Source organism: Oncorhynchus keta, chromosome 18, assembly GCF_023373465.1.
Source record: "Oncorhynchus keta strain PuntledgeMale-10-30-2019 chromosome 18, Oket_V2, whole genome shotgun sequence".
NCBI lineage: Eukaryota > Metazoa > Chordata > Actinopteri > Salmoniformes > Salmonidae > Oncorhynchus > Oncorhynchus keta.
Genome location: NC_068438.1, coordinates 37,161,312 through 37,175,059, shown reverse-complemented (window position 1 = coordinate 37,175,059; position 13,748 = coordinate 37,161,312). Strand labels below are relative to the sequence as shown.

At 44.2% G+C, this 13,748-nt stretch overlaps 1 protein-coding gene across 1 annotated transcript; it reads left to right on the top strand.

The window, feature by feature from the left end:
• Positions 1-6,575: 6,575 nt before the first annotated feature.
• Positions 6,576-7,358, top strand: LOC127909010 (high choriolytic enzyme 1-like). Its single transcript, XM_052468873.1, has one exon. The coding sequence runs from the start codon at positions 6,576-6,578 to the stop codon at positions 7,356-7,358; it is 783 nt and encodes a 260-aa protein (XP_052324833.1).
• The last annotated feature ends 6,390 nt before the right edge of the window (positions 7,359-13,748 follow it).

Below are 13,748 nucleotides of genomic sequence, written 5' to 3'. Positions count from 1 at the left end.
GAGGAAAATAATGTTTCTTGGTCATTTCAAGGAAATCTACTTTGAAACTAAAATATGCACCTCACACACATGGTTATTGGCTTAAAAAAAGACACCTGTACCATGTTGGATATAGAGATGAAATGTATTATATTTTGAGTTTGCATCCCATATTAAACTTTATATACATCATAGGAGACTGAAATATAACAAAACCGTTTGAAATAGAAATACAGAATTTGGGGCGGGTTTTTAATGAAGTAATGTTTATTAATTATGGAATTATGAAAAATATTAATAATATTCCACCCATGAGGTCACTAGAGGGCAATTTGGTCATTTTACTACATGAAAGGGCTACGGCAAATATGATATTGCTGAGATGATTACTGAAATATGATATTGAAAAGGAAGGACACAGGGAGACATACAACAGTTTGAAAATCCTAATTCAAAGCCCTGTCCTCTGTGTTATTTGTCCATGCTGGACCAAATGTAAAGTCCTTCTGGTGATGGCATTCTTATTGCAGTAATCCATTACCTCGGTGTCTAATTGAGTTTCCAGTATCGCAGCATTAAATAAGGCTTCATACAGCAAGTGCAATAATGGAATGGTACATCAGCCGGCATAGAGAGTCAGTCCACGTCTCTGCTCCCAGACAGTGATCTATAGGCGATGATGGGGAATTGATTAGCCAGTGTTTACTCTAACTCTAACCACATACCAGCAAGTGATGGGACACGGAGTGACTAACCTGTCATCAGAGATTCATTTCTGCAGAAGAAGAATCATTTTCCCCCTCTGAAAATGTATCATGCCCTTACAAGACCAATAGAATTTGAGATTCTGTGTGTCCTTCCCAAGGATGAATCACTGAAAATACATCTCATGTAGAGGCGAGAAAGCAATCCCTATGCAGGTTTTACAGAACAAACAAGAAAACATATCCATGGAGCTGATTTTCTTGTTGATCAAACCTATATTTATTTACTTATTGTGTTTTGACTTTTGTATAGTTGTGGTCTTATCTTTCTGGAGCAGCTGTATGGCAGGGATTAGGCAAAAATGGAAACTGCTATACCGTTGGTGATTGGATGATGGCAAATTCGTTTTGAAATAAACAACCCAATCCACCAGGGGATAGGGAATAACCATGGACTGGGGCTACCAGAAGATTATCACTGTCCAACAGAAACAAATAGACATCATGTGACGCCTAAATTCAAAGACTGAATTAAACAGTGGCTACTCTGACACAGCCAAACTAGAGCTGCTTTGTTTTTTGTTGAAATGATGATGGCTGGCCATTGGCCACCAATATTAAAAAATGTTAGAAGAATGGTTTTACGGCTTTTCTGAAGATTCATGTGACCCCTCACAGTTACCACATGGGTGCCTACAAAAGCCCTAACAACCTCTGTCAAAGCCCTGAGCTCCCTCTGTGGATGGCTGCCATGTACTATGTTAGCAAGGTCTATGAGCAGCATTCCAATGACCGATGATACTAATAGCATCATGTGATTTTAACCAATTTTCTCCAAACATAGAAACGCGCCATGATCAATATCTATATCTATCTAATATCTATCTAGTTGTTGGGGGAAAGGCAACCTGCATGTATTCCATTCCATTGTGAATGAGGCTGTCTCTGTGTTGATGCTGTGACCTTTCAGAGGCACGTCAAGGTGTTCACAGAGGGAGATATGGGTGAAGGTGACGTGATCTGCTGTGGACACAAGGAGCATGCTGAACATGCGGGGCTGTTGGAGGAGAATTTATAAGATGCCCTGGTCCTTTTGGGTTGAGACCAAAGGAAAGCGAGTCTTACTTCCCACCTCTCTCCCCTCCTTGTTTTGGGGTTTTGTTGTAAACCAAGCAAAAATATGCTAATATGAAATGCTAATTCATGTGTATGAAATATGAATGTCACCTTATGCAGAACTTCAAGAGAGCAGGAAGCAAGGCATCTCACTCTCCTATTCATTATTCACTGTACAAATGACTTGAAAAGGAATCTGTCCTTTGTCAACAGGCCTTTGAGAGGAAAATGTATCATTCATCTTCTAACATCTTCGACAAACTAACCAGATCAAATGATAAACTCTGCCCACAACTTGGGAGACACCTCCACACTGCTCCAACAGTTAACTTTCATCCCCAGTCATTGGAGGCTAACCAAGTTCTAAATGGAAATATATTTGCGAAGATGGTGAGAGGGGGTATTCGAGTTAGCGACTGTGCTTCTTCTGATTAATGAGGCAAGCAGTCATGATTAACGTGCATCTGATTGCTCTGTCTGTCTTCTAAATGGACAGAACCTCTCTGCTCACCCCTCCACCATCCGAGTACAAATGGCCGGCTGTGGAGATATGCCTGTCCATCTCCAGCACTTACTCATCCTAACGAGCCCCATAATCTGCATTAAATCAGCCCTGGTCCAAGAAGAGATGAGACCCCATGGGACAGAGGCCCAGGAAGAGATGAGATGCACACGGGACGGAGGCCCAGGAAGAGATGAGATGCACACGGGACGAAGGCCGAGGAAGAGATGAGATGCACACGCGACGGAGGCCCAGGAAGAGATGAGATGCACACGGGACGGAGGCCCAGGAAGAGATGAGACGCACACGGGACGAAGGCCCAGGAAGTGATGAGATGCACACGGGACGAAGACCAAGGAAGAGATGAGACGCACACGGGATGAAGGCCAAGGAAGAGATGAGACGCACACGGGACGAAGGCCCAGGAAGAGATGAGATGCACACGGGACGAAGGCCCAGGAAGAGATGAGACGCACATGGGACGAAGGCCGAGGAAGAGATGAGACGCACACGGGACGGAGGCCCAGGAAGAGATGAGATGCACACGGGACGAAGGCCGAGGAAGAGATGAGACGCACACGCGACGGAGGCCCAGGAAGAGATGAGATGCACACGGGACGGAGGCCCAGGAAGAGATGAGATGCACACGGGACGGAGGCCCAGGAGGAGAAGGAGTTAACACATGGAGTAAACAATAAATAAGCCAATAACAAAATAAACAAGTCAATGATACGGTAGAAAAAGGAAGTCTATATACAGTGTGTGCAAAAGGCATGAGGAGGTAGGCAATAAATAGGACATTGGAGCGAATAATTACAATTACAATTACAATTACAACAGATTAACAGTGGAGTGATAAATGAGCAGATGATGATGTGCAAGTAGAGATACTGGTGTGCAAAAGAGCAGAAAAGTAAATAAAATAAAAACAGTATGGGGATGAGGTAGGTAGATTGGGTGGGCTATATACTGATGGACTATGTACAGCTGCAGTGATCAGTTAGCTGCTCAGATAGTGGATGTTTAAAGTTGGTGAGGGAAATAAATGTCTCCAACTTCAGGGATTTTTGCATTTCGTTCCAGTCACTGGCAGCAGAGAACTTGAAGGAAAGGTGGCCAAATGAGGTGTTGGCTTTAGGGATGATCAGTGAGATATACCTGCTGGAACGTGTGCTATGAGTGGGTGTTGTTATCGTGACCAGTGAGCTGAGATAAGGCAGAGCTTTGCCTGGCAAAGGCTTATAGATGACCTGGAGCCAGTGGGTCTGGCGACGAAAATGTAGCAAGGGCCAGCCGACTAGAGCATACAGGTCGCAGTGGTAGGTGGTATAAGGTGATTTGGTAACAAAACGGATGGCACTGTGATGGACTGCATCCAGTTTGCTGAGTAGAGTATTGGAAGCTATCTTGTAGATGACATCGCCGAAATCGAGGATCGGTAGGATAGTCAGTTTTACTACGGTAAGTTTGGCGACGTGAGTGAAGGAGGCTTTGTTGCGAAATAGATAGCCAATTCTAGATTTGATTTTGGATTGGAGATGTTTAATATGAGTCTGGAAGGAGAGTTTACAGTCTAGCCAGACACCTAGGTATTTGTAGTTGTCCACATATTCTAGGTTGGAACCGTCCAGGGTGGTGATGCTAGTCGGGCAGGCTGGTGCGGGCAGCGAACGGTTCAAAAGCATGCATTTGGTTTTACTAGCGTATAAGAGCAGTTGGAGGCCACAGAAGGAGTGTTGTGTGGCATTGAAGCTGACAACTCAAATGTCCCAAAATGTTTCTATTTGTTTTCATTTCATTTTCTTACCTGACCCCGTGTCACAATAGTCTGTCCACTCTAGTTTGATTCATTACTCTTGTGCAGAGGTGGTATGTGAACAAATCAAAGCAACTTTTATTGGTCACATTCACATGGTTAGCAGCTGTTAATGCGAAATGCTTGTGCTTCTAGTTCCGACCATGCAGCAATATCTAAAAAGTAATCTAACAATTTCACAACAACTACAGTACCTTATACACACAAGTGTAAAGGCATGAATAAGAATATGTACATATAAATATATGGATGAGCGATTGCCGAACAGCATAGGCAAGATGCAGTAGATGGTATAGAGTACAAGTATGTACATATGAGATGAGTAATGTAGGGTATGTAAACATTATGTAAAGTGGCACTGTTTAAAGTGACTAGTGATACATTTATTACAACCAATGTTTTATTATTAAAGTGGCTAGAGATTTGAGTCAGTATGTTGGCAGCAGCCACTCAATGTTATTGATGGCTGTTTAACAGTCTGATGGCCTTGAGATAGAAGATGTTTTTCAGTCTCTCTCTCCCAGCTATGATGCACCTGTACTGACCTCACCTTCTGGATGATAGCGGGGTGAACAGGCAGTGGCTCGGGTGATTGTTGTCCTTGATGATGTTTTTGGCCTTCCTGTGACATCGGGTGGTGTAGGTGTCCTGGAGGGCAGCTAGTTTGCCCCTGGTGATGCGTTGTGCAGACCTCACTACCCTCTGGAGAGCCTTATACGGTTGTTGGCGGAGCAGTTGCCGTACCAGCCGGTGATACAGCCCGACAGGATGCTCTCGATTGTGCATCTGTAAAGGTCTTGTGAGTGTTTTTGGTGACAAGCCAAATTTCTTCAGCCTCCTGAGGTTGCGCCTATTCTTCACCTTCTTCAGCCCGCTGTCTGTGTGGGTGGACCATTTCAGTTTGTCCGTGATGTATTCCCCGAGGAACTTAAAAATTTCCACCTTCTCCACTACTGTCACGTCAATGTGGATTGGGGGAGGGGGGGAGGGGGCTCCCTCTGCTGTTTCCTGAAGTCCACGATCAACTCCTTTGTTTTGTAGGGTGTGAGGTTATTTTCCTGACACCACACTCCGAAGGCCCTCACCTCCTCCCTGTAGGCCGTCTTGTCATTGTTGGTAATCAAGCCTACCACCGTAGTGTCGTCTGCAAACTTTACGATTGAATTAGAGGTGTGCATGGCCACACAGTCATGGGTGAACAGGGAGTACAGGAGAGGGTTGAGAACGTACCCTTGTGGGGCCCCAGTGTTGAGGATCAGCGGGGTGGAGATGTTGTTTCCTACCCTCACCACCTGGGGGTGTGCTGTCTGTAAGTCCAGGACCCAGCTGCACAGGGCGGGTCGAGACCCAGGGTACAGCGTACGGTCCTGTCACCTATCAGAACGATACACTATAGGCACCCAAATTCAAATAACTGCATGGGAATTATTAATAACATTAATAACATAACAACATAACAAAATTAATCAGTCACACCATTTTATCAGGAGCCAAGTAATACAACTAGAGAATTTGCCCTCTCATAGTCTCCTGCAATCTTTTTCTATACATGCACTCACACAAGCACACTAGTATTTACACACACAGTGCCTTCTAATCAGGTTGTGTGTTAAGTGACGGGTGGGAAATAGTGTGCTAATATGCTTTAAATCTTACTAAATGCGTAGCATTAGGAAAGTCAATACACAGCTTGCACCATAGCAACACTGAGGATTAAGTTTTTCTGTAGAGACAGTTTTTAGATTTTAAAGTGCTTGAGCTACACAAATGACTATTATTCTATACTGCCACCTAATTGGGCTGTAATGGTTGTTTTAACCTCTCTGGGATATGTGGGACGTAGCGTCCCAACTGGCCAACATCTAATTGGGCTCTAATGGTTGTTTTAAAACAACACACCTAAGTGAGATCCATCTCGTTATGCTTGTCACACCCAATGTAAACCAAACATGTGCTCCAAAGGAATGGACTCAATATAGTTTGTCCCTAACCACTGATCTAGGGTCAGATACTTTCTGATCCCCCTCATGGTTAATGTTATTATCGGCAGTGAGGTAATCTGATTCCTGTTATGGTTAATGTTATGATCAGACAGTGAGGTAATCTGATCCCCTTTATGGTTAATATTATGATCGTAGAATCCGATCCTGGATATGTGGTTGTAATAGAGACGACTTATACCTCAAGAAATTGAAGTGTAATGTAATTTGACCCACACGGATGAATTGTTGAAACAGTGGGTTAGGTTGTGGAGTACTCCCTCTCGTTGTTTTTCCAAGACAGTGAGCATCATCCCCAACCGTTAATCCTACACAGTCACACCTATTGGACAGCTGTATATAAACTCAGCTCTGACAGAACACTGACATCAAGCTTTGGTGAATGAGACATTTTAGGATCCTCCACAGGTAAAGCCAAGGACTCATACATCCAAAGTAACTACATACTCTGAGGAAAGATGACCCACAGACCCACTCTTAGCCTGCTGCTGCTGCTGCTGGGCCTATCGCAGGCCAGTGGAAATGAGGTCCATGATGAGCCGGACCATGTGTCCATCACTTCAGCGATCCTGGAGTCCAACAACGGAACCAATGAGCTGCTGCTGGACGGAGACATTCTGGCTCCTAGAACCAGGAACGCCATGAAGTGCTTTAGCAGCCAGTACAGCTGTCTCTGGAAGAAGTCATCTGACGGCTTGGTGTATGTGCCTTACATCCTCAGCGCTGTATATTCCAGCTTGGAGGTAGAGACTATTGAGACGGCCATGAAGTACTTCCATGGCAAGACCTGCATCCGCTTCATTCCACGTAAGACACAGACTTCCTACCTGGACATTCAGAGCAGTGGTGGGTGTTTTGGTACCATGGGGACTGTTGGGGACAGGCAGACATTGTCTCTTGCACAGTTTGGCTGTGTTCAACATGGTATCATCCAGCATGAGCTGCTTCACTCCCTGGGCTTCCACCACGAGCACAACAGGAGTGACCGTGACCAGTATATCAGGATCAACTGGCAATACATCTATAACTACGCCATCGAGAACTTCCAGAAGCAGGACACCAACAACCTGAATACTGCATACGACTACTCCTCTGTCATGCACTATGATAGAACCGCTTACACTAACAACTACGGAAAGGAAACCATTACTCCCATCCCAGACCCATCTGTGGCCATCGGACAGAGACAGGGCATGTCCAACATTGATGTCCTGAGGGTCAACAAGCTCTACCAATGCTAAGAGAAAGAGCGCCGTTGTTGAAAATGTGTGATGCTGGATATGCTGTCATGTGCTGACGTATTTTATTGTCAGAGGATTGTATGTTTGTGTTTATCCTTTTAATCACATTGGTAATAATAAAGCATGATTATGGTAAAAAAAAGTGCACGAGTTTGATATTTATTAATAGGATATTTATCCATCTGATCGGGTACTGCAATTATTAACTGCAACTGTTGGGGGTTGGTGTTATTAAGTAGAATTGTAACTGCGGAGTGGTCTAACTAGCCATCTTAAAATTATCCTCATATTTTTCTGTCTTTAATGAAGTGGGGGGTGTGATGTTCACCTGGAGAGATGGGTTGATGAGGGAGGAGAGGCTCCAATACATCCATGAACATGAACTGCATTAATATGACAGTACAACATGGGCAATACTTTTGAGATAATATTCTATAAGAGGAACAGGCAAGCAGAAGAAAATGTGATGTGCTGGTAGTCAGTTCCGGTGAGTTCCTGCCCAAGTCGAGCACTTAATATGGGAGACTTTACAGGCATCATGATACTTACAGTCGTGTGGTTAACCAACGCCTACACCGCATGGCCACTGGCCATTAATGACGCTGATCACATTAGTTTAGAGGAAAATCATTTTTCTTGGTCATTTCAACCCTCGCAAGGCTGCAGGCCCAGACGGCATCCCCAGCCGCGTCCTCAGACCCTGGGTCTCGACCCCGCCCTGTGCAACTGGGTACTGGACTTCCTGACGGGCCGCCCCCAGGTGGTGAGGGTAGGCAACAACATCTCCACCCCGCTGATCCTCAACACTGGGGCCCCACAAGGGTGCTTTCTCAGTCCTCTCCTGTACTCCCTGTTCACCCACGACTGCGTGGCCACGCATGCCTCCAACTCAACCATCAAGTTTGCGGACGACACAACAGTGGTAGGTTTGATTACCAACAACGACGAGACGGCCTACAGGGAGGAGGTGAGGGCCCTCGGAGTGTGGTGTCAGGAAAATAACCTTACACTCAACGTCAACAAAACTAAGGAGATGATTGTGGACTTCAGGAAACAGCAGAGGGAACACCCCCCTATCCACATCGATGGAACAGTAGTGGAAAGGGTAGTAAGTTTTAAGTTCCTCGGCATACACATCACAGACAAACTGAATTGGTCCACCCACACAGACAGCATCGTGAAGAAGGCGCAGCAGCTTGTGTCTATAAGGTAGTAGTTTTGGAATTGTTAGCTGGATTACTTGTTGGTTATTACTGCATTGTCAGAACTAGAAGCACAAGCATTTCGCTACACTCGCACTAACATCTGCTAAACATGTGTGACAAATAAAATTTGATTTGATTTGATTTACTTTGAAACAAAAATATGCACCTCACACACATGGTTATTGGCTTAAAAAAAAAGACACCTGTACCATGTTGGATATAGAGATGAAATGTATTATATTTTGAGTTTGCATCCCATATTAAACTTTATATACATCACAGGAGACTGAAATATAACAAAACCGTTTGAAATAGAAATACAGAATTTGGTGCGTGTTTTTACATGCCTTAGAGGGGAAAATGTATCGTTCATCTTTGAACATCTTCGACAGACTAACCAGATCAAATGATAAACTCTGCCCACAACTTGGGAGACACCTCCACACTGCTCCAACAGTTAACTTTCATCCCCAGTCATTGGAGGCTAACCAAGTTCTAAATGGAAATATATTTGCGAAGATGGTGAGAGGGGGGTATTCGAGTTAGCGACTGTGCTTCTTCTGATTAATGAGGCAAGCAGTCGTGATTAACGTGCATCTGATTGCTCTGTCAGTCTTCCAAATGGACAGAACCTCTCTGCTCACCCCTCCACCATCCAAGTACAAATGGCCGGCTGTGGAGATATGCCTGTCCATCTCCAGCACTTACTCATCCTAACGACCCCCATAGTCTGCATTAAATCAGCCCTGGCCCAAGAAGAGATGAGACTCCATGGGACAGAGGCCCAGGAAGAGATGAGACGCACACGGGAGGAGATGAGATGCCCACGGGACGGAGGCCCAGGACAAAATGGATGCCCGCGGGACAAAGGCCCAGGAGGAGATGAGACGCCAACAGACGGAGGCCCAGGAGGAGATGAGACGCCCACGGACGGAGCCCAGGACAAAATGAGACGCCAACGGAACGAAGGCCCAGGTGGAGATTGGAGGCCAACGGAATGAAGGCTTACTTGGGCGGGCCTGCAAATCACCTGGCCTGGCCCACTCACACATCTCTCCATCTGCATGAGCACCACTACGCAGTGGGCAGGAAGAGGGGAGGGGTTACAAGAGACCAAGCAGGGGAAGGTTGGAGATTTAGTGGTGGAGCTAGTCTGCATACTGATTTTTGAGACCTACCTTGATGTACTCTGTAGTACCTTAGAGATATTTGGAGAAGACAAAATCATGACCTGTTTGGTTGAGTGTGTATCCTACTTTATTATGCATAACCTTTTGCGAACCTACAATACTGTACCATCATGACAGGAACAATCAGTATCTTCCGTAAATCAAAGAGGTTGCAGCTACATTTGCTCAGTACATTCACAGGTAAATAGTCACGTGATGATATGCTACAGAGTTTACCGCACAGTAAATGGGGAACCTAATTGATGCCTCAGCAAAGATGGTCTAATACGGATGTCTTACAGGTGTCTTGACGTTGGCCTCTTTGGGTATAACAAGCCCCATCCCCCTCTCCCTGCCTCCATCAATTAGGTTACTGTGGTCAGAGAGGTCGTGAATTCCTGAGAGACCTTGCCACATGGCCACACAGTATAGAGAGAGTAGATTTTTATGGAGAACAAAGGAAATCCTTCCACCTCACAGAACTTGAGGTACCAACGCATTTCATGTTCCGGAGAAAGTATAAAAGATCGGTGAGGAATCGAGCTACGAACTGGTCCGTTTGTCACAACTTGGGGAAGCTCATGGGAGACGGTGTGGCCACATTACCATAACACTGTTTATATAATAGCCCCAGATATGAGGTTTACATCTAATTGTTGTATAAGATGAATGAGTGAGTATGGTAATGTTTGTATAATTGTGTAATATAATTTTGGACTGTTTCATGAAGACAAATACAATTCCCTTTTTGATTTGAATTAAATCAGAGGAGGGCCCCTGAGCCCAGTTAGGGTCAGACATCCTGGACGGCCCCTGAGCCCAGTTAGGGTCAGACATCCTGGACGGCCCCTGAGCCCAGTTAGGGTCAGACATCCTGGACCGCCCCCTGAGCCCAGTTAGGGTCAGACATCCTGGACCGCCCCTGAGCCCAGTTAGGGTCAGACATCCTGACCGCCCTGGAGCCCAGTTAGGGTCAGACATCCTGGGACAGCCCTTTTCTGCCATTCTAAATAAAACCCCCACTTGGGTTTTCGATCAGCAGACTGAGCTTACCTCAATTACGAGATGGCTAAGGTTGCAGACCATGTTTTTCTCCATTAGGAGGACAAAGGTTGTAGACCATTGCTGATTCTTTTAACCATACCACGTGGTTAAACTCTTAGACTATCTATACTGACAGAATAAGAACAAGTCTTTGATATTAATTACTAGTCTGCAGCTAGGAATTCGGTATCATTGAACGCGAAGAACGACAACCACCGAATCATCCATTCTATAACGAAACAAATGAATGTTACTCTGAACTACCCACTATAACCACGACAGAGAGAGAGAGAGAGAGAGAGAGAGAGAGAGAGAGAGAGAGAGAGAGACGGACAATTCTACAAAAGAAATGAACTTTTCACCAGCGATCAAGACGACACACTGAGCATAAATATATATATTGATTGCAATTGTTTGCAAATGAGTGAACGTTCATGTGCAAAGGATTAGCATTTCAATTGTTATAATCATCACTTTGTAGTGAAATCTTAGTCGACCCCCACTTCCCCTTTTGTCTAACAAGCCGCCATGCCGGTTTAGCCCACTAGGGCACATTCTCATTTCATGTAGCCATATTTACCATATTTCCTGTTTGTTTATGCATTTCTGTGAATTACTTAGTTAGTAATAAATAAATGAAACTGTTATGGCAAGGAACTCCACCCCCTCATTCAGCTGAAAAGGTGGCGCAGGGAATTCAAAAATATTCTTTAGAAATATTTAACTTTCACAAATTAACAAGTCCAATACCTCAAATGAAAGATAAACATCTTGTTCATCTACCCGTTATGTCCGATAAAAAATTTTTTTTACAGCGAAAACACAACATATATTTATGTTAGACCACCACCAAATCAAAGGGAAAACGCAGCCATTTTTTCACAAAAGCAGGATTAGAGATAAAATGAATCACTAACCTTTTGAAAATCTTCCTCAGATGACACTCATATGACATGATACACAATACATTTATGTTTTGTTCGATAATATGCATATTTATATCCACAAATCTCAGTTTACATTGGAAATACTCATCATAAACTTTGACTAAAGATACACGTTCTACATATAATTAAAGATACACTGGTTCTTAATGCAACCGCTGTGTCAGATTTTTCAAAAACGTTACGGAAAAAGCCTACCATGAAATAATCTGAGACAGCGCTCAGACGTTAAAGTATTTCTCCGCCATGTTGGAGTCAACAGAAATACGAAATTACATCATAAATATTCCCTTACCTTTGATGATCTTTCATCAGACTGCAGTGCAAGGAGTCCTAGTTCCACAATAAATCGTTGTTTTGTTCCATAATATCCAATACTAGTGTCCAATTAGCTGCATTTGCTACCACTTTCAGCTCACGTGCCCAAAAGCTGACGCCGGTCCAGGACAACTCGCACGAAAACTCGCACGAAAACTTCAAAAATATATATTCTAGGTCGAATAAACTGGTCAAACGAAGTAGAGAATCAATATTCAGGATGTTATTATCATATATTTCCAATAACGTTCCAACCGGATCATGTGTTTTCAGCTGCAGCCAAATGGAACGACGGTGGCACCCACAGAGAAATGCGCCACAGGAAAATGGCATTCTGTCGGGACAGTGACTATTTCCCCTCCCATTCGGTCAAAGTTCACAGCAAAAGCTCCATTCCACTTTCTACTGAATGAGGACATCTAGTGGAATGCGTAGGAAGTGCTACGAGATCCATATCTTGTTGGGAAAGGAGGGGGCGTGGATGTCAAATTTGACCCATATTAAGAATTTCACTTCCTGTTTGGAAGATTGCCTGCCCTATGAGTTCTGTTATACTCACAGACATAATTCAAACAGTTTTAGAAACTTCAGAGTGTTTTCTATCCAATAGTAAAAATAATATGCATGTATTAGCAATCTAGGACAGAGTAGGATGCAGTTCACTATGGGCACGCAATTCATCCAAAGTGAAAAAACTTGTTGAGGATAGGGGGCAGTATTAAGACAATTGATGTATGGATGACTCATAGTGAAGACTGGGTTCGTGTAGATAACCAATCATTTACGACGTTTGGAATGAGACTAATGTGAAGTAAAGTAAATTATTAATTAATCAGAAGACTATGGATCAGATATGAAAATATCTGAAAAGTTATTTTAGGAAATTATAACTTTGTAATCTGAATATTTTTCCTTGGTGCCCCGACTTCCTAGTAATTACGGTTACATGATTAATCAGTCTAAACGCATAATAATTACAGAGAGTTTTTGATAAAAAATATCAGTCTTCAGTTAATGATAGTGAAGACACGACACAGGGTTTGGTTTGACTCTTTGTGCTGCCGTTGGATCGGAGGTTCTACATGTTTCCAGCCATTCATCATCCTAACTGCTATGACCTCTCAACCCTAGAAGAGGCTGGGGTCTTGTTTTATCACCACCTGGTACAGTACAAAGACCCCCCTCCCTTCACCACCCAGTGCAGTACAAAGAACCCTCTCCCTTCATCATCCAGTACAGTACAAAGATCCCCTCCCCCTCCCTTCACCACCCAGTACAGTACAAAGACCCACCTCCCTTCACCATCCAGTACAGTACATAGACCCCCCTCCCTTCACCACCTAGTACAATACAAAGACCCCCTCCCTTCACCACCCAGTACAGTACAAAGACCCCTCTCCCTTCACCATCCAGTACAGTACAAAGACCCCTCTCCCTTCACCACCCAGTACAGTACAAAGACCCCTCTCCCTTCACCACCCAGTACAATACAAAGACCCCTCTCCCTTCACCACCCAGTACAGTACAAAGACCCCTCTCCCTTCACCACCCAGTACAGTACAAAGACCCCTCTCCCTTCACCACCTAGTACAATACAAAGACCCCTCTCCCTTCACCACCCAGTACAGTACAAAGACCCCTCTCCCTTCACCACCTAGTACAATACAAAGACCCCTCTCCCTTCACCATCCAGTACAGTACAAAGACCCC